Raw genomic sequence first — 18404 nt, forward strand, 5'->3', positions numbered from 1 at the left:
TAATGCAGTCACCACCATTAGAATTACTACGTTACACTGCTGTTTGAGGCGTCGGTGTGAATTACTGCCCATCCGACAATACACAAACCAGGAACAGCCTTCTCATTGTGACCTGCGAAATCTCAAGACGGATGTAAAGGATTCTCTCTCTCTCTCTCTCTCTCTCTCTCTCTCTCTCTCTCTCTCTCTCATATTCTATGTCGTATGTAATTCACCTCGGTCGGCTGCTGGTCACCCAGCTGGTCTCTCTCTCTCTCTCTCTCTCTCTCTCTCTCTCTCGTATATTATGTCGTATGTGAGCGTGAGTGAATGCTAGAGTTGGTCAGGAAGTAAGAAAGAACAGGGTGTAGTGATAGGATGTCGAGGCTAAGGCAAAGAATATACAAGATCTTTGGGCTAAGGTTAGGTAGAGTAAGGAGGGGGGAAAGGTGGGGGGGAAGGTGAGGCTGTGATATGTGAAGGTCAACAGTGGGGGTAGGGTTGTGGGGTTAGGATGGTGGAGGTAGGGGGTGGGTAAGGAGAGGTAGGGGGATGGGTAAGGATAAACATTCCATACCTTCCAGCTTCCAGATACATACAAGTTTAGAAGAGATAAACGACCTAAATTCCCAAAACAAATATACCACTCTTACATCAGGATGTATGTATAAAATATAATGTATTGTACTGTATACTTCGGTGTTCGACATCATAAACATTCTAATTCTCTTTCATTCTCTTCAACAACCGCTTACGTTTTTATGACTATCTCCATATGCAACCAGTAAGCAAACGCACTACGTCAACATAACAACAAACATTAAATCATCCCTCACAAAACCATCATCAGAGAGGAAGCGAAAAAAATAATAAAGGAAATGCACACTTGGGTCATCTCTGGGACGAGGAGAACAAGACGGGGTTGAGGAAGAGTGACGCTGGAAGACGGATAATTGTGGAGGTGGTCTGACGAGTTTTAAAGAGAAAGTCTATATAGCTACATCACGCACGAATTCTTCTTATACTTATTTGTTTATTTCTTTTTTACCATCACTCAAGTACGATTGATAGAAACTGGTGGATGAGTGGAATAGGCCTATATAGTCATGCGGGCAGCGACAACATGCTATGGTTAGTGTCAAGAAGGCTAACACGATTGACACAGGTGCTGCCCAATGTAGAATAAAATAACCGGCCTTTCGCAGTTTCCTTCTTTATGTGCCTTGATGATCACTCTGCACTCTGCACTCGTGTCCACACAAATCACTCACCGATCATATCCTCATAAGTCACTCACCACAACCGCTTCTCTACCCCATATAAGGTGTATTTCCGACTTCCTACGACCTGTCTTTTAATTAAGAGGAAGGTATCGAGGCATTTGCTCCCTAATTTTGGCTGACGTTTCTCCTCTCTGTAGAGTCAAGTGGGGCTTTTTTTTCATCTTTTTTATGCCCTTGGCTGGCCCTCTTCCCTACATAAAAAAATAAAATAAAACAATATACAAATAAAAATAAGGGGCTTAACAATTAAGTGGACCTTTTTTTATTCACTCTTTATGTTGCCCTTGTCCAGCTTTCCTATCTTACATAAAAAAAATAATAACAGCATACAGTTGTAGCAGAAATATCACTCACAGCTTACGGATTAACAGAGGGTGTGAACAGTACGGGGGCTATACACATTGAAGCGGTCTGTCCGCGGCCTAAACACCACCACCGACCTGACAGTGACACCCGCCAGTCGCTAGAATGTCACCCACTCACTATATTCTGGCCGCCTCAAGGCACAGCTCAGTTCTAGCACGCACACACACACACACACACACACACACACACACACACACAGAGCCTAGCTCGAGCCCTGTAATACACAAATAGGTAAATACAAATAGGTAAACACACACACACACACCCGGTAGCTCAGTGGTTAGAGCGCTGGCTTCACAAGCCAGAGGACCGGAGTTAAATTCCCCGGCCGGGTGAAGATATTTGGGTGTGTCTCCTTTCACGTGTAGCCCCTGTTCACCTAACAGTGAGTAGGTACGGGATGTAAATCGAGGAGTTGTGACCTTGTTGTCCCGGTGTGTGGTGTGTGCCTGGTCTCAGGCCTATCCGAAGATCGGAAATAATGAGCTCTGAGCTCGTTCCGTAGGGTAACGTCTGGCTGTCTCGTCAGAGACTGCAGCAGATCAAACAGTGAAACACACACACACACACAAAAAAATTGCTGCTGCTGCTGTTGGTAGGTAATATTACTATACTCCCTCACACATTTCCAATCTTCATTTCCTCCTGTCACTACATTTTATGCATTACAGGTGGGAAACAACGGTAAATGCCCCGGAAAAACTGAGAAGTTAAGGAAATGTTGACGAGTTGACACGGGGAAGGACGGAGGTTGGTGATGCGGGGTCTTGGTCCAGCTCTTGGTGGGCGCCGTGCGGTTTGAATAGGGTTATAGATAACTATCGCCTAATTTAACATAGTAATGGCTATTTATCTAGTTTGGTGGTTAATTCTGTCTTTGCTTTACTCTCTGGGTCTGGAAACACAGGAAACTAGAGGTAAACACAGGTGGACTTATCTGCGGCAAAGGCACGGCTAAGGTGCCCCTGTGGACCAATATTTACGTACGTAATTCATTTTAAAAATCGCGAAAAGAAAAAAGGTGCCCAGGCAGAAATGCATTGCACTTTTAGACGCAACAAATACTTTAACTAATATTCAAAATATAATAACGTTACCGAGTGGTTTGTTTACAAAACGATGTCCAATGAACGGTCTGTATATGAATACAACGGTGCCAAAAACACCTCATAATGTTGAAAAGGAAAGAACAGCCACACTACATTGTACTACATTTTTCAATTACAAAATGTTTTTGCTTTCCAGCGAAATAAAGAAAACACAGATTCCTGGACGTATAAAGAATTTTTTATTTTATTATTTTGGTAGTTAAAAATTTTTGAATTTGAAAATACGTATAGTTAAACTAAATGTTATATAATATTATTACTTGTATCATGTTTTTCATATTTTGTAAGTCTTATATCAAACACCAAAACAATTCTAGACATGTTAGTTAGAAAAAGTGAAAATTATAGGATGCCGAAAGTGTTACTTAAACAAAAAAAAAAAAAAAAAAACGTTAGATACGATTTTTTAACGGGTTATAAACTGATTTACATTCCTATCAATAAATAAAATACAAAAACCATGCAAAATCCAATAACAAATGAGAAGAAATTGTGATGCAAAGCCAAAGTATTTATTTATTTATTTTTTTTTGCACCTTTTTTCACCACCTCCACCTCCTCTCTCCTTCCCTACCATATTCCTCCCCACCCCTCCACCTCCACCTCTTCCACCTACTCCAACGCAGCAAACCCTTAAAACACCTACAAACATCTGCAAAGCACTCGAAAATAGCCTAAATCACTTGGCTGCTGGGTGAAGGGGAGGGCAGGCAGGGGTAGACGGGGGATGGCGAGTCAGGGTACTAGGTGTGGTGGTGGGTGGTGGTGGTGGTGGTGGTGGTGGTGTGTGTGTGTGTGTGTGTGTGTGTGTGTGTGTGTGTGTGTGTGTGTGTGTGTGTGTGTGTGTGTGTGTGTGTGTGTGTGTGTTTTTGTTTATCTCTCTCTCTCTCTCTCTCTCTCTCTCTCTCTCTCTCTCTCTCTCTCTATATATATATATATATATATATATATATATATATATATATATATATATATATATATATATATATATACAATTACAATTTTGCACACATACATGCACACATACACATACATTCATAACAATATTACCCAACTTTTTTAAATTTTATTTTACCAAAGCAATCAATTAAAAGAAAATCATCTTCTGTCAAGACAGTGATGCATTTTTAATTCAGATTTTCAAAGTAGTATTTAGAAATATATGATTTGCAATAGCTCACCATGGTCACCCCAAATTGTTGCTATGGTTCCCATGGAGGACATGACCCCCCCAGTTAGGAACCACTGTTCTAATATATAAATGAGAGTGAACACGGAAAATTTTGTACTGATGTCCTCTCATGTGGGTAATAGCTAAGCGATGGAATAAGTCTTCACATTTTATCTATGAATCTCCATGAAAAATCTGCCAGCCAAAGTAAATAAATCAAGTTTTTTTTAAAATTGATTTACATGTTTTCAGGTGTTAGTGAAGATGTCCAGAATTTTTATAGTTAATATAAGGCAACCCTAATGTTGGTGCTTGCATTCACTAACACCACGTAATGTTTAAAAACAGCTCTTTTGCAATGTTAATAAAAGGAAGTACGATGTGGGGTTTGCTGTTGGTATTTGCTAACATTAACATTAAAAACCCAAGCCAGAGAGAGAGAGAGAGAGAGAGAGAGAGAGAGAGAGAGAGAGAGAGAGAGAGAGAGAGAGAGAGAGAGAGAGAGAGAGTCATGACGTTCACAAAGATATGAGAGAAAAAGAAACCCCTTGTGAGGGATGATAACCAAACATGGTACAAACACAAAATAAAAGTGTACATATCTAAAGTGATGGAAAGATATGCTTTCCACAATGTTACTTGATCTGGCCAAGAGACACTGACATGATAGCATAAACTTCACACAATTTCTGTGCAATACTACTATTATAACTAAATTGACACAAATACTACCAACATATCCATTTTTCAAGATGCATTTAAGAAGTGGTCCGTGTTGATAACATGAGAGATCAAAACCGGGGCAGATAAGAAACCACTTCAAACATCCCACTCATCTGTGGAGGAAACTGATAAGGAGGCATCAGCAGTCCAGGGCAAAGGGCAGACACTTAGTTAACTCCCCTATCACTGCTCCTGAACCTCTGAACTTGTGTTTACTAGACATGATGCATAACCATGACCAGAGTGACCTCCAAGTTATCATCACTTTTCCTGGTTTATGAATTTCATTAAAAAACGCTGACACTTACTCCATGTCTTTATGAATGATGATAGTGTATGATCTAAAATTTTATGCCTCAATATGAGTTTTTAAAGACATAAGCAATAGCATAACAGACCATAGGAAGGCAACTGTGACCTCCATTACTGTAAAAACATGTGAGTTCATAGCAGTGCAAGATACACTTCCTCAGAGTGAAAGGTGGAGAGTGTGAGCCTGGCAGGATGACAGATCATAGATCACTAAATACAAAACTATTCAGACTCACTTGAATCATAATTATTTAATCACTGTCATGATTGCTTCTGAAAATAAACTTTATTTTTGCAACAACAAATTTCAATGCCTGACAGTATCTCAGCAAACATCATCATCAGCATCATCATCCTGTATCATTCCACCACAGCGAAAGGCCAGCCCAAAATGTTTAAGGGATGTGTTAAACCACACATCACACATGTGCAAGTTGTAATTTGCAAAGTTGAAACTGCTCATCTTATATTTCATATCTATGTTATGTTCTATCTGAGACAGAAAAACTATGAAAATTATATGAAATGGCAATGATACTATGTGAGAGCAAAAAAGAGAGCATAACTACCCGTGGCAGACAACATTTTTGTGTAACTAAACTGTTTGTCATGTCATTCACTTCCTTTGTTAAGTGGAAGCCCTCTAGCAATTTACATCTCTAAAAAAATATTTCAGTTTGTATCTACAATTCCAAATATTCTTAGTTCACCAAACAGTCCAAGAAACATCAGCTATCTTTGAAAAATAACACCATAAAATATACCAAAAGAACACTTACTAATTAGTAATAATTTATCATAAAACAAACAGATAGTTAACTTATCTATTTTTCTGTACATCAAATACTAATAAAAAATTAGGCACTATCCATGCAGCATAAGACACAGAACTACATACCTGTAAGCCTCTCACTCTTGATAAAGAATGCATAATGAGTGGTACTGCTGGTACTTATAAAAGGCTTGTCTCTATCACATTTCAATTACCAATAAACATTAAAAGCATTTTCACTTACTTGAAATCTCTTGGAAAAGTTTTGTATATCTGCCAGATGGTTAGGGATCCTCCAAGGCTGATGTACAAAGCTGAGCAGATTGCTATCACAAGGTAGATGTTAAGGTTGATGGCATACCAAAGGACACTGGTCACCCCAACAGCTATAGCAGAAGGCCACATTTTGTCTCTGTCTTGCCCTCGTTTTCAAAGCAGACCTCAACCAATAAAGCTTGAAGTGAAAAGAGCAAAAAATTTAATTAGTTTTTAGTACACTTTCTAATATTTTTAAAGAAAAGTACTCAATTCCTTCTCATAACCAATGCAATAACTTGTCATGAAGTTATATGCTATAATAAACAGGATAAACTGTAGAAACTGTATTGAAAATTAATTCTGATAAGAATCAATTCCATTAATTGAAACATAAACCATGATATATTCACTAATAATAAAGTTACATGTTTGTGGACACTGTTTGCACACATGTGAGTCTGAGGACCGAGAGCTCTTGGCCTGCGGTTCAATTCTTGACTGTCTGTGTTCCCTTCGGCCAATCAGTTATAACTGCACTCAGTCTTATCACAACAGCATTCACTATCAGTGTGAGAGAGAGAGAGAGAGAGAGAGAGAGAGAGAGAGAGAGAGAGAGAGAGAGAGAGAGAGAGAGAGAGAGAGAGAGAGTATGCTTATCAAATAATATGAATTTCAACTACGGTTCCCTCCTAAAATATAACACCACCCATATCACTACTCATGTATAATTTATTACAACAACAAAAATCAAATAGTTATACTTTTTAACTCAAATATGAAAAAATAAATAAATAAATAAAACATAAATTGCAGGAAAAAAATTAATATTGAGTGTGTGTGTGTGTGTAATTCACTGTTTGATCTGCTGCAGTCTCTGACGAGACAGCCAGACGTTACACTACGGAACGAGCTCAGAGCTCATTGTTTCCGATCTTCGGATAGGCCTGAGACCAGGCACACACCACACACCGGGACAACAAGATCACAACTCCTCGATTTACATCCTGTACCTACTCACTGCTAGGTGAACAGGGGCTACACGTGACAGGAGACACACCCAAATATCTTCACCCGGCCGGGGAATCAAACCTCGGTCCTCTGGCTTGTGAAGCCAGCGCTCTAACCACTGAGCTACCGGGCCATGTGTGTGTGTGTGTGTGTGTGTGTGTGTGTGTGTGTGTGTGTGTGTGTGTGTGTGTGTGTGTGTTTGTGTGCGGAGATGAGCAAAGCAGCTTGAGGGGATGTCTGAGTTAACCTACAGTGAATGACTTGCTGCTCTGAAAACTGAAGTGAGGAATTAAGATAGTGAAGATTGTGGCCATTAATCTTTTGACCTCCAAAGACCGTTTTAATGTCAAAAAAAGTCTAATTGTACATATATTTCAAGGTAAAAAAGTGTCTCAGTATTGAAGGGATTTAGTAAGTTCCCGTAGACTTTTCAACATCAATATTTTGCTGAATTTTGTCCTCCACTCAAAACCCCTGCTGATTCCTCACATGCCTCCTAGTTTGTCTGGAGGTTTGGGTGGGGAAAGCAGACTTATTACAAACAATTATAATAAAAACTATTTTCCCCTCTCCCAATCTGCAAAACCAATATCAAAGCTACTAATCCTCAAACTGTAAATACCCCAATGCTTAAAAAAAATAATAATAAATATTAATAAGAAGAAGAAGAAGAGGAGGATAAGATAGCAGAGATCCATCAACACCCCCCAACACCAGACTGACTTCACAAACCTACCACACAATGCAGCCAAACAACACCAAAACAGTCAATACCATATGTCACTAAAATTGGCACTGTTTTCTATACATATCTACCAAAAACAGCTTCTTCTTGACTTAACCCCTTCAGTACCAAGCCGAGTTTTCATATTCATTCTGGTTAGTATTTAGCGATTTTATACAGCTTCAGAAACGTATGTGGGAGATCAAAATAGTAAAAAGACTGGCCATTAACCTTTCAGCCCTTCTAATGCAAATAAAATCGTCTAACCCTACCCAAAAAAAAAATCGTGGTAAAAATGTGTTTCAGTAATGAAGGGGTTAATAACAAACAGGGTAGTTAATTACAAACCAACACTTTGGAATTAATACATCACCAATAAGTCTTTCATCACCACAAACTCCTTACCTGGATGCCTGAAGGGGTATACACGTCAGGCGGAAACACGGTGGACTATATGAAGGCTGCCAGTATCCTTGGTGTAAGTGTGCCCATGTGTAGTTAAAAGAAACACGGGAATGTCACCACCACAGTCATTATGAGGCGCGGGACCCTTGAACCTCCTACCAGCCTTTCCTATGACCCACTTCTCAGCTTCCGCGATACCACGTCCTTCCTCCTCGCCTAACACAACTTCCTCTCCTCATCTCCCTGCGACGGTGCTATTTTTTTTTTTTTTTCTAACCTAATGTTCAATTAGAAATGCTGGAGTGGAGAAGTAATAAAATTTTTCCCCGAGACTTATTTCTATTCATTATTTCGGTTTGGCATGGAAGGGCCTGTTGAGAGTCACGTGTTCGGTGGAACTAAGACAAAAACTACAATAAGGAATAAAAAGTAGGTAGTGTCTTAACCCGAGTCATGGTTTTTCCCTGTTTCTTTTCCTGAGTCCATGTACTGCACAGTTAGTCATTGAACAAAGGGATTAGGTAAAGGAAGCCACCATGGAGTCGTGTTGTTGTGGATTTGGCTTCTTTCCTTGGAATAATTGTTTGGAGTAAGATTAAAATGACCCATAGATGCAAGCGACTATAGACCACTGCCTTATAAATATTTATGTGAATGATGTTGCATAACTATGGCAAATTAAATACTCGACAACGTACAAGATTCACTGTATTTGAGAAACAAAAATTTACGATTGCAAATATTATTGCCTTTACCACTATATAGAAATAGTTATCATTGTTAGCATGGTTCTCAAAATTTACAATTCTGATCACTAGAAAAAAAATATTCAGCGGCTAAAATCAAAAGGTAAACAAACAAGAGGGCGCGGGAAGGAGTCTCCAAGACGCCCGACTATCACCTTCACCAAACAAGTTATCTTTCCTGCTTCCTCCACCTCCAGGCCACCCTAAGTTGTGGCACCACACCTGGCACGGCTCCATCCATTCCTGGAAACAATAAAAACAAGGCTTCGCACTGGAATTTAAAACGTGGAGTCAGAAAAGGGGTAAACTTGTAATCATTTGTAGGTGAGATTCGTCTGTTTACCAATTTATCAATGAAGGGATTCACTCCAGCAGCATTACTTCTGGTAGGCCTGTCAGTACATGATAAAGCTGCAGAATAAGGCCTTCCTTCCTTTCCTCTCTTTCCTATTGGAAAGCGAGGTTTTTGGTTTGGAAAAACCGTAATAGACCAAATTTTTGCATCTAAAAAAAAAAAAAAAAAAGTCCAGTCATATTAAGCTACGTTGGAACAATAAAACCTTAGAATACTTGTGAAATCTAACATGAATTAAGTAAGCCTAACCCCTAATCTATTCTAACTTAACCTAGTAGGGGAAGGCTCTGCCCCCTATCGACATACTCCGCTTCCCTTTTGAGTTATAAATATATAATTGACTGATAAAGACTGCTGGAATAGTACTTCTATGGATTAATACATACCAGAGGGGTGAGAGGTGTAGTGGTGTACTGGGGGGTGGGAGCAGTGTTACTGTGTGGGTGTAATGGGGGTAGGGGCATTGTAATGGGGATGGGGCCAGTGTTACTGTGTGGGTGTAAACCGAGTAAGTCAAGGTGCAGTTCTAGCAGCAACCATTACGGCTGCACAGTGGGAGGTGAGGCATTTGAGCCTGCGGATGAATGGGCAAGGGAAGTATGTCTATAGTCCTCCAAATCTAAACGTGGTTTTCTGGCTGGTCTCCTTTGGGAATAGTAGGCATTCCAGCACTGCCAAGTCTACGTGAACTATCGAATTAGAGCTCCATGTACATAAGTAAGAGGCATATACAATACTTAAACAAAAATTCAGTATCTTCAAATATTAAAAGAAAATGAATAAAACAAAAGTTAACGTTCCACGCTTACAAAATCCATATCACAATACCAAATACTGGCAGACATGTGTAACAGTGTTGCTGTGAAAACGTTATAATCTCAATGAATGTTCACCATAGTCCTTAGTAAGACAAATGGTGTAATAACTGTGTCCGCATTTCAATAAGAATGAATATCTAAAAAAAATGAGGTATTTCATATATAAAATGAAATATTTTTAACTCCATTCACGTGGCAACACTCATTACTGTCCAAGGCCCGGCCTGCCTACGAGACAAAGTGGGTCACATGTCACGGTGGTAGATACCTATCCCACCGACCCACCCACCCACCCGCTCACCTACATACACACACACAGACAGTACGAATATAAGGATGGAAATAACTGTGTTCCAAATACAATACAAATGAATATCTAAGAAATTATGTATTTCGTATATAAAATAAGATATTGTGAACTCCATTCACGCGGAGACACTCAGTACTGTCCAAGGCGCTGCCTGCCTGAGAGACAAAGTGGGAGAGAAGGTCACATGTCACGGTGGTAGATACCTATCTCACACACACACACTGTATGCAAATTAACTTTACAATGAAATAGGATTACTCCCTTACTAAGTTAGATATTATAGTAAAACTATTTTTCTGCTCTCGCTGCATATATTTTTTTTTTTACTTAAAACCGTCTGTCTTAGGAGTTTTGACTTGACAGACCATGCCTGACACATTTATTGATTGTAAATCTGCCTGTATTCCTTAAAAATGGCAGAAAACACACACAGTGCGAAAAAAAGGATGGAAATTAAATATAGACATGAGGAGAGAGAGAGAGAGAGAGAGAGAGAGAGAGAGAGAGAGAGAGAGAGAGAGAGAGAGAGAGAGAGAGAGAGAGAGAGAGAATCATTACGACAACAATAAAACAATAATAATGATAATAATAACAATGAGAGAGAGAGAGAGAGAGAGAGCGAGCGGGTATAGGAGAAAAAGGGAGAGAGCGATAAATGAATATTCTGGGTGAAACGTGGCAGCGCTGGAATGCCTACTATTCCCTGCGGAGCCCAGTCAGAAAACCGTGTTTAGATTTGGAAGACTATAACTATAATTGAAAAATCTGAAATGTTTGTCCAAGCAAGATGTATTTTTAACAGTGTTACCACTGTACAGGCAATGTGAGTAGCATAGGAAAAATTGAAGCTGAGAGGAAATGGCTTTTATAGTCTTTCCACTCTATGAAGTCCGTTCTGGGCAGGGCACATTCTGGAATTCCCATGAGTGCGACGTTGCCAGTTCGACTCCCAATTATCAGATTAAGTACCGACCCACCACCCATCTGTTAATCTCTCTCTCTCTCTCTCTCTCTCTCTCTCTCTCTCTCTCTCTCTCTCTCTCTCTCTCTCTCTCTCTCTAATTATTATTATTATTATTATTATTATTATTATTATTATTATTATTTAGGTAGTGTGGAAAAAAGTCGAAATGAATAATAATAAGTAATACTCCGGTGCCTTAGTTTTTGGTCCATTTTCTCTCAAACTTTCAGAAAACCCCTTTTGTGTGTGTGTGTGTGTGTGTGTGTGTGTGTGTGGGTATATATATATATATATATATATATATATATATATATATATATATATATATATATATATATATATATATATATATATATATATATATATACTGCCACATTTGGCAGGAAACCCACCAACCTGGTAACTCTGGCCTGGCCTGACTTGACCCAGCGCCTAGCGGAGAGATGAAAGGGGACACCACCACCACCACCACCAACGTGGCAACATGGGAAAAAACGCTGCCACATGCCATAGAATTTATGCAAATCGTCGTTATCATCGTAAACATAGACACTCATTGTACTATGTAACTTCCTTTACTATACACGCAATACATAAAATATCACTTTCAAACACCACATGGATGATAAATAAGAGAGAGATGCATGTATACGAAGGTTGATTTGGCAGCATGGCTAGTTGTAAATGACCATACCTGCCCCACCCTGAACGGACTTCATAGAGTGGAAAGACTATAGTAGGGCCTGCATTGCTGAGGCCCATGGCTACATCATACAAAGCTGTTCCAAGACTCAGTTTGATGGAAATAAGACACTCAGTGGACTTAGACTTAATGAGTCTGTTCAAATTTTTAAGTGCCTTCTTGTGTGAACATTGTACTTATGCACATGAAAACATTCACAGACATAGGGTACACATAAGAACGGCAATAAACGTGTAAGTGTGGTGTGCTTAGAGTACAAGATCTAATTCTATAGAGTAACCATATATGTATATAAAACTTGGAATCTGTTGTTTTCAAATTTTATATTGCAGTGACATATGACTGTGTTCCTGTGGCGCCATAACCTAAACCAATCAGTCAAATTTCTCTCTCTCTTGATTTATGAGAATAGAATAGATGGAAATTTAAGTATAATTGTTTTCTTTCAGGGTCGAGTTGAGCAGCCATGACGGAAAGGTTGGATGTAACTAACATAACACTTGAAGATTTTTTTGTTGGAGTCTCAGCATTTGAAGAAGAGCTTACCTACATCGCTCCTTCTGTTTTGCATCGCCCATCTGGACGAAGAAGAAAATCAAGAATGAAGAAGAATGTCAAAGATCCCTCGCATTGTCAATCCAAGTCTTCCACAATTTCAGGAAAAAATGAAGGGGCCAAAGAAGTACAACATAAGAAATTAATGGTCCGTTTAGAAAAAATGGAAATGCTTCCTTATCAGAAACAAGTGGAAGCATCTAGAACATTGCTGGACATAAGTAATGGCAAACTGAATCTTCAAGGAACTAAAAGGAAGAATTCACTTCTATACACTGCATGTAATAGTAGAGAGAATGATCTTGGCGATGAAGGGAGGTCAAACTCTGCTAAACGATGTAGAACTAGTATTCCAGAAAGAGGAAGAGGCAGAGGAAGAGGGAGAGGAAGGGGAAGGGGAAGAGGGAGAGGAAGAGGAAGAGGAAGAGGAGGAGGAGGAAGAGGAAGAGCAAGAGCAAATGAAAGTATGTCCTCTGAGATATTAGGAGTGTATTGTCTTCCGGAATCAACCCTCATTAGAAAGTCATCACATCCAAGTAGAGCCAGCCATTTGTTAGATTTTGAGTATGATCATGACCCTGATACTGGTGTAAGATATGAAGACTTAAATACTAGTTGTCGTGTTGCACTGGGTGGTGAAAAAAGACCAAGAGGGAGACCAAGAAAATACCCAGGATATCCATCAGAGAGGAGAGTTGAGGCAGCTGGAATACACCAGCAAAACACAACCATGGGTGCAAATACCACAAAAGGTAGACAAAGAAAAGAAACAAAGGTTATGGCAGCTGGAATAGGCAAACAAAACACTGCTTATGATGTCAAAGTGAAGGATGCAAAAAAAACAGGAGATAAATCAAGAACAAATTCAGAACCCCAAAATATTAATGAGATTTCTGTTAGTGGTGAGGAAGTTGAAATTAACAGAAAGAAACCAAAAGAAAATGTAGAATACACTGAAAACATTAATGTGCAACAGTTGAGAAGATCAGCCCGTGAACGCAAGACATACTTTGTGTACGGAGAAGACTCTTTTTATGAGTTCGATAATAGTCCATTTAGTTCCTCTGTTATGAAGAGAAACCAGAAAAAAACAAAAGCTCAGGGGAGCACTGTCAGTACGTCTCAGTCCAAGAAAAGCTTGCAAAAACAAAACTGTAAAAGGCAAACTCAGATTGAAAACAATGAACATGATGAAAAATTGAGAGAAACAGTAATTGTGAAACTGGAGCGTCTTGAAGAGAAGAAAATCTCATCCATGCAGGGAAATAAAAGTGAAGTGGAGAAAAATAATCCTAACATTGGGAAAGACAGTGCACAAAACTTTAAAAAAATAAACAAGAAAATTAACAAGAAAGGAATGGCAGTCGATACCACTGAAAAAAAGGAAAAGACTCAACCAGCTGTTCAGAATGCTGAGGGTACGTAGCATAATAACACACCACTTTTGGTTGAAGGAAATAGAAATGGTATAAATGCAAGTATATAAACCACTCCAATTATATTCAAGAGAGCAGTGTGTGTGAATTTTAGAATGGCTGAACAGGTGAAGCATAACATGATATGCATAAAAGCAGGTTATAGATAAGGTATGATTCAGAGTATGTATGCATGTCATTTTGATGGGGTAAGGAGAGAGAGAGAGAGAGAGAGATAGTGGGGGCTCACCAGGGTGACAGTTCTGAAAACTATAGACTTGTGTTGATGTCATGTGGGCAATTCTAAGGAACAGACATGAGATATGTACGTATTGGGAAATAAAAAAGATTAGTGATTAATCATAATTTTGTGGCCTTTTTGGTCCATTTCCAGACTTGAAGATAACAGCCAAGAAAGGAACTCTCAAGTATCTTCAGCAAAGGGAGAAGTACATAGAATGCCTGGCAAGGGAGACTCAGAGGGATGGTGATTTGGCTATTGATGACGGCTTTTTTGCAAATAAGAAATACAAGGTGAGCTGTTGGATTAAGGCTTGAATTGTTATGTACCTTGTTTTGTGAAGGATTAACTTTATTATTGATTTCACACATATCATATTGTGAATTATGTAGTAATATTTCTATATGTTATAAATACTAGTACAATGACATGATAAATTTTCAGTGAATTGCTTTTTGAAGTACTATTTCCACATATGGTAGGATTTTCTTGTACTTGAAGTTAAAGCAGATTCTTCTTCCAGTTCACTAATCTTTTGCCACCATCACATGAGGACACTCTTCATATCATGACTCCCAAAAGAGGGGAAACTGAAGACAGACAAGATGCCGTCTTTACACCTCGAACAGTTTTACTGGGTGAGCTGCAGCCCCTCACACCCACCACCACTCTGGCCTACTCTCCATTCCCAACCCTGGATCAACACACAAAAAAGTAAGAAAAGATGTGCTTAATAATGTGTAGAGGATTATATGTTTTATTATGTACTGGTACCTGTATTGGTTCATTGACTTATTTTCTTATTTACTTATTTTATTTATCTATTTATTTTTTTTTTTTCTTTTGCTTACTCTAGTTAAATATTTTCCCTGTGGGAACTGTATGACCCAGTTGTCTTCCAGCAAACAGTCACAGAAAGCATTATTTAATATATTCATGTGTAACTGATAACTCATCTGTGGTTCACATGGCTGGGAATGATGGTGATGGCCAGGGGCACGTGGTAATCTCTGGGTTTTCAAACCAAGAGGACTGACTAGCCATATTTCATAACCAAGGTAGCTTCTTTGAGATATCCATTTGGTCCAGGCTTCTGAGTTCTCCTCAACTTAGTAAAATTCAATTCCAGGAACCGGTACAGTGGTGAGAATGCGTCTTAATATTAGTGTTAGTCTGATGGAGGCTAGGCGCCAACTTGCAGCCATGCTATGAACTTTGCCCCATAGCTTGTCACGTCAAAATGATTAAAGCTGTGGGCAATCTCCTCCCTGTTTTATTGATTTTAATAACTAATTGTTAGTTTGTACTACTTTAGCCCCTTAAATAAGACTTTACAATTTACATGTATACGAGTCACAAAACAAACCAACACATTGACATCGTGTGTGGTATAGTGGAAATTATCACAGTTCCTATATTTGCAAGAAACAGCAGTTTTAATGTCATCAGTGAATCAAAAAACCTAATACTATACTTTGATTTGTTATTGTTTTCAGAATTGCCTTGCAGCAGGTGTATCAGTTCATGAAGGGCAAAACACACCTGCCTGTCCGAAAGCCGATACGAAACTCTGTTGACAAAAACCAATCTCGTCAGCTTTCTTTCACTCCACTTGAGGTAAGTATCTTTATTTTTTAATTCATTTATTTGTTTTCTTTGTAAGATGGGAAAACCAGCCAGGGGCAACAAAAACTGCCGGCCCTACTTAGGTGCCAGTTCTCGGATGCAATAAAAAGAGTTAGCCAAAAGAATCGGATAAATGTCTTGAAACCTCCCTCTGAATGGATTCAGGTCATAGGTAAGTGAAAATACAGAAGCAGATAGGGAATTCCAGTATTTACTAGGTAAAGGGATGATTGATTGAGGAGGGAAGGTGTGCAGTCAGCAAAATCAGAAGAGCATATAAATAGCAGTAGAAGATAGTAAGAAATGCAACATTGCACCAACCAATGAGAAAGAGGCCAAAGGCATTTAGTCATAGGAGAGAAGTCAGTAAGACAAAATGCTCTCCTGCCACTATACATGTGAAGAATACTCCATACATAGGTAGTTTAGATATATGCAATTTCAAAGTTGAGATATTATTTATTTTTAAAAAGTTACTGACACTTTTTTCTTTCAGCTTCCAGAAAATCAAGAAAGTACAAGTGCTGATGACTCTGAGGCAAGTCGAGATGAATACTTCAGTGATAGTGAAGAATTTTAGGTCTGGAAGAATCTGTTAATATGGAGGTAGGATACTGGCAAAACCTTAATATAAGTGCATTTTGTTATACATAAAAATGTTAAAAATGCTAAAGTTATTGTATTTTGTAGGTAACATAAGCCTATCTTAAAATATAAGGATATGTAAAGAAGGATACTCTCTCTGTTTTATTCTTGCAATGAGACAATGTTGTCGTTTCTACTGACCCACATTGAGGAAATTTACAGAAGTTATTTTCTATGTATTTCTGCTCAGGAAAATGTGGTGGTTAGTGCACTTTGTTCAATAGTGAGTAAGGTAAAGTTTGAGTCCCTAGAACAGCAAGGTGCACACACACACACACACACACACACACACACACACACACACACACACACACACACACACACACACACACACACACACACACACAGTCAGGATTTCCTTCTTACCTGACTAACATACTTATGCATTCTGTATCATGCCCAGAAGAGAGACAAACTTAAGTTGTCTTCACGTGATTATCGCACCAAAAAATATGACAAAGATGACAAAATTTCCAGTTTCCAGTTGCATGGGAGAGTGGATGTTACCTGACCTGGCAACTCAAGACACAGTGGCCTTCAGTACACTCACACAGAACACTTATCAGAAAGTATAAATTTAACAGTTGTGTGAAAAGATGTTCTTCATGTACAGTATGCATTTCTGAGCAATTGGTTTATGCAAGTCAATTCAAGAAGGCACTTGCAAAAAAATACCTTGTCATTGAACTGTGACATGTATATCAAAGCATTTAATGAGTGAGTGTGGCTGAGGTCAGTTTGTCTTGAGCTCCCAGGTCAGTGTTCTGCTCTCCTGATGCTGACACTGAATGAGAATTTTGTCGTCTTTTTTTTTGGCACTGACGGGAGTAACACTATATTACATATACAGGAAAGTTAAATTACTTATCATTTACAGTGAAGATAATAAGAGTAGTGTAATTAAATGTTTATCTCACTTCACCATTACTTGTTAACATTTTCATAGTCGTATTAGTGATTGCTTTCTTTTCCTGAAGTTAGTCATAATTTTGTGTGCTTTTTTCTTGTTTTATAGTTCTCTGAATCTTCTGAGTATCACTTTGTGCTGAGTGGACTAGTGCACAGTGCTCTGCCCTTAACTTAATAGTGTTCTACCTTCAGCACCCCATCCTTCATTTGGTAGCATTATCTGTCTTAAAATAGCAAGATCTGTATATCTTTGTTGATAAATATTTTTTGCAGTTTAATTTTTCATAGATTTCCAGTTTTTAACTGTGAATTAAAAGTGAAGATAAAACTTATGACTTATACTTCTACCTCATGACATTTATTTCTTTGGGTTTGATTGACTAACTATATACCAGGACAAACTGTATACCAGGCTGAGAGTCCCACAAAAGAGTGACAACTGAGACTAAATGTCATACTTTTCATATTGTAACATTAAGATAAATATTTTCAGTGTTCATATCTAATTTCTTGATCTCAAAATAGCAAGGATGAAGGCAACTCATCAGCAGTAGGAATGAGAGAGAGTCAACACAATTAATAATTTGTGATCACACCACACCACATATTGTTTTTTAATGTCTTAGAGGACTGTATATTGTATTGCATTTTTCTTGAAAGTGTAAGCAAAGAAAGAAAATATGAAAATTACTATTATGTTACTTAAATAAATTTCCCACAATAACAGACAACATTCTTTCTTATTAGTACTATGAATAATTATGATTCACTTTATTATTACACTGAAATTGTCATGACTATTAAAGAAGTTACATTTTGTGAGGGTGACTTGCCTGGTAAGAAAATAGATACCCTATCAGTAGCAGGTTGGGGAAACTTTCTAGATTTAGCATATTATGGATAAGTTGACAGTAGTATTAGTGTGCCAGGGACGAAAGTGAAAAGAGAGTGCTGGTAAAAGGTAGTAGCAGTCTGACAAATTGGAGACAACTAGTTACTTGAGATAG

At 38.4% G+C, this 18404-nt stretch overlaps 2 protein-coding genes across 8 annotated transcripts in view; one reads left to right on the top strand and one right to left on the bottom strand.

The window, feature by feature from the left end:
• The window catches only part of LOC123513322 (long-chain fatty acid transport protein 4-like), a 24163-nt gene extending 15474 nt beyond the window's left edge, over positions 1 to 8689 (bottom strand). Inside the window, exons 1-2 of one of the 5 annotated variants that reach the window (XM_045270433.1) lie at positions 8111 to 8689; positions 5960 to 6169 (exon numbers count right to left, since the gene is read on the bottom strand). In XM_045270433.1, the coding sequence (XP_045126368.1) occupies positions 5960 to 6120 (161 nt within the window). In that variant the 5' untranslated portion in view covers positions 6121 to 6169; positions 8111 to 8689. Of the gene's footprint in view, positions 103 to 5959; positions 6170 to 6398; positions 6537 to 8110 lie in introns of those variants that run through there. The other 4 variants (XM_045270434.1, XM_045270436.1, XM_045270435.1 and 1 more) reach the window with 4 other exon arrangements.
• LOC123513320 overlaps positions 1 to 17725 on the top strand; it is a 40194-nt gene extending 22469 nt beyond the window's left edge. The window contains exons 1-6 of one of the 3 annotated variants that reach the window (XM_045270426.1): positions 8953 to 9180; positions 12456 to 13979; positions 14371 to 14510; positions 14741 to 14931; positions 15714 to 15834; positions 16340 to 17725. In XM_045270426.1, the coding sequence (XP_045126361.1) occupies positions 12473 to 13979; positions 14371 to 14510; positions 14741 to 14931; positions 15714 to 15834; positions 16340 to 16423 (2043 nt within the window). In that variant the 5' untranslated portion in view covers positions 8953 to 9180; positions 12456 to 12472 and the 3' untranslated portion in view covers positions 16424 to 17725. Of the gene's footprint in view, positions 1 to 8952; positions 9181 to 12455; positions 13980 to 14370; positions 14511 to 14740; positions 14932 to 15713; positions 15835 to 16339 lie in introns of those variants that run through there. The other 2 variants (XM_045270427.1, XM_045270428.1) reach the window with 2 other exon arrangements.
• Positions 17726 to 18404: the final 679 nt, after the last annotated feature.

The sequence above is a fragment of the Portunus trituberculatus genome, chromosome 35 (assembly GCF_017591435.1).
Source record: "Portunus trituberculatus isolate SZX2019 chromosome 35, ASM1759143v1, whole genome shotgun sequence".
Lineage (NCBI taxonomy): Eukaryota > Metazoa > Arthropoda > Malacostraca > Decapoda > Portunidae > Portunus > Portunus trituberculatus.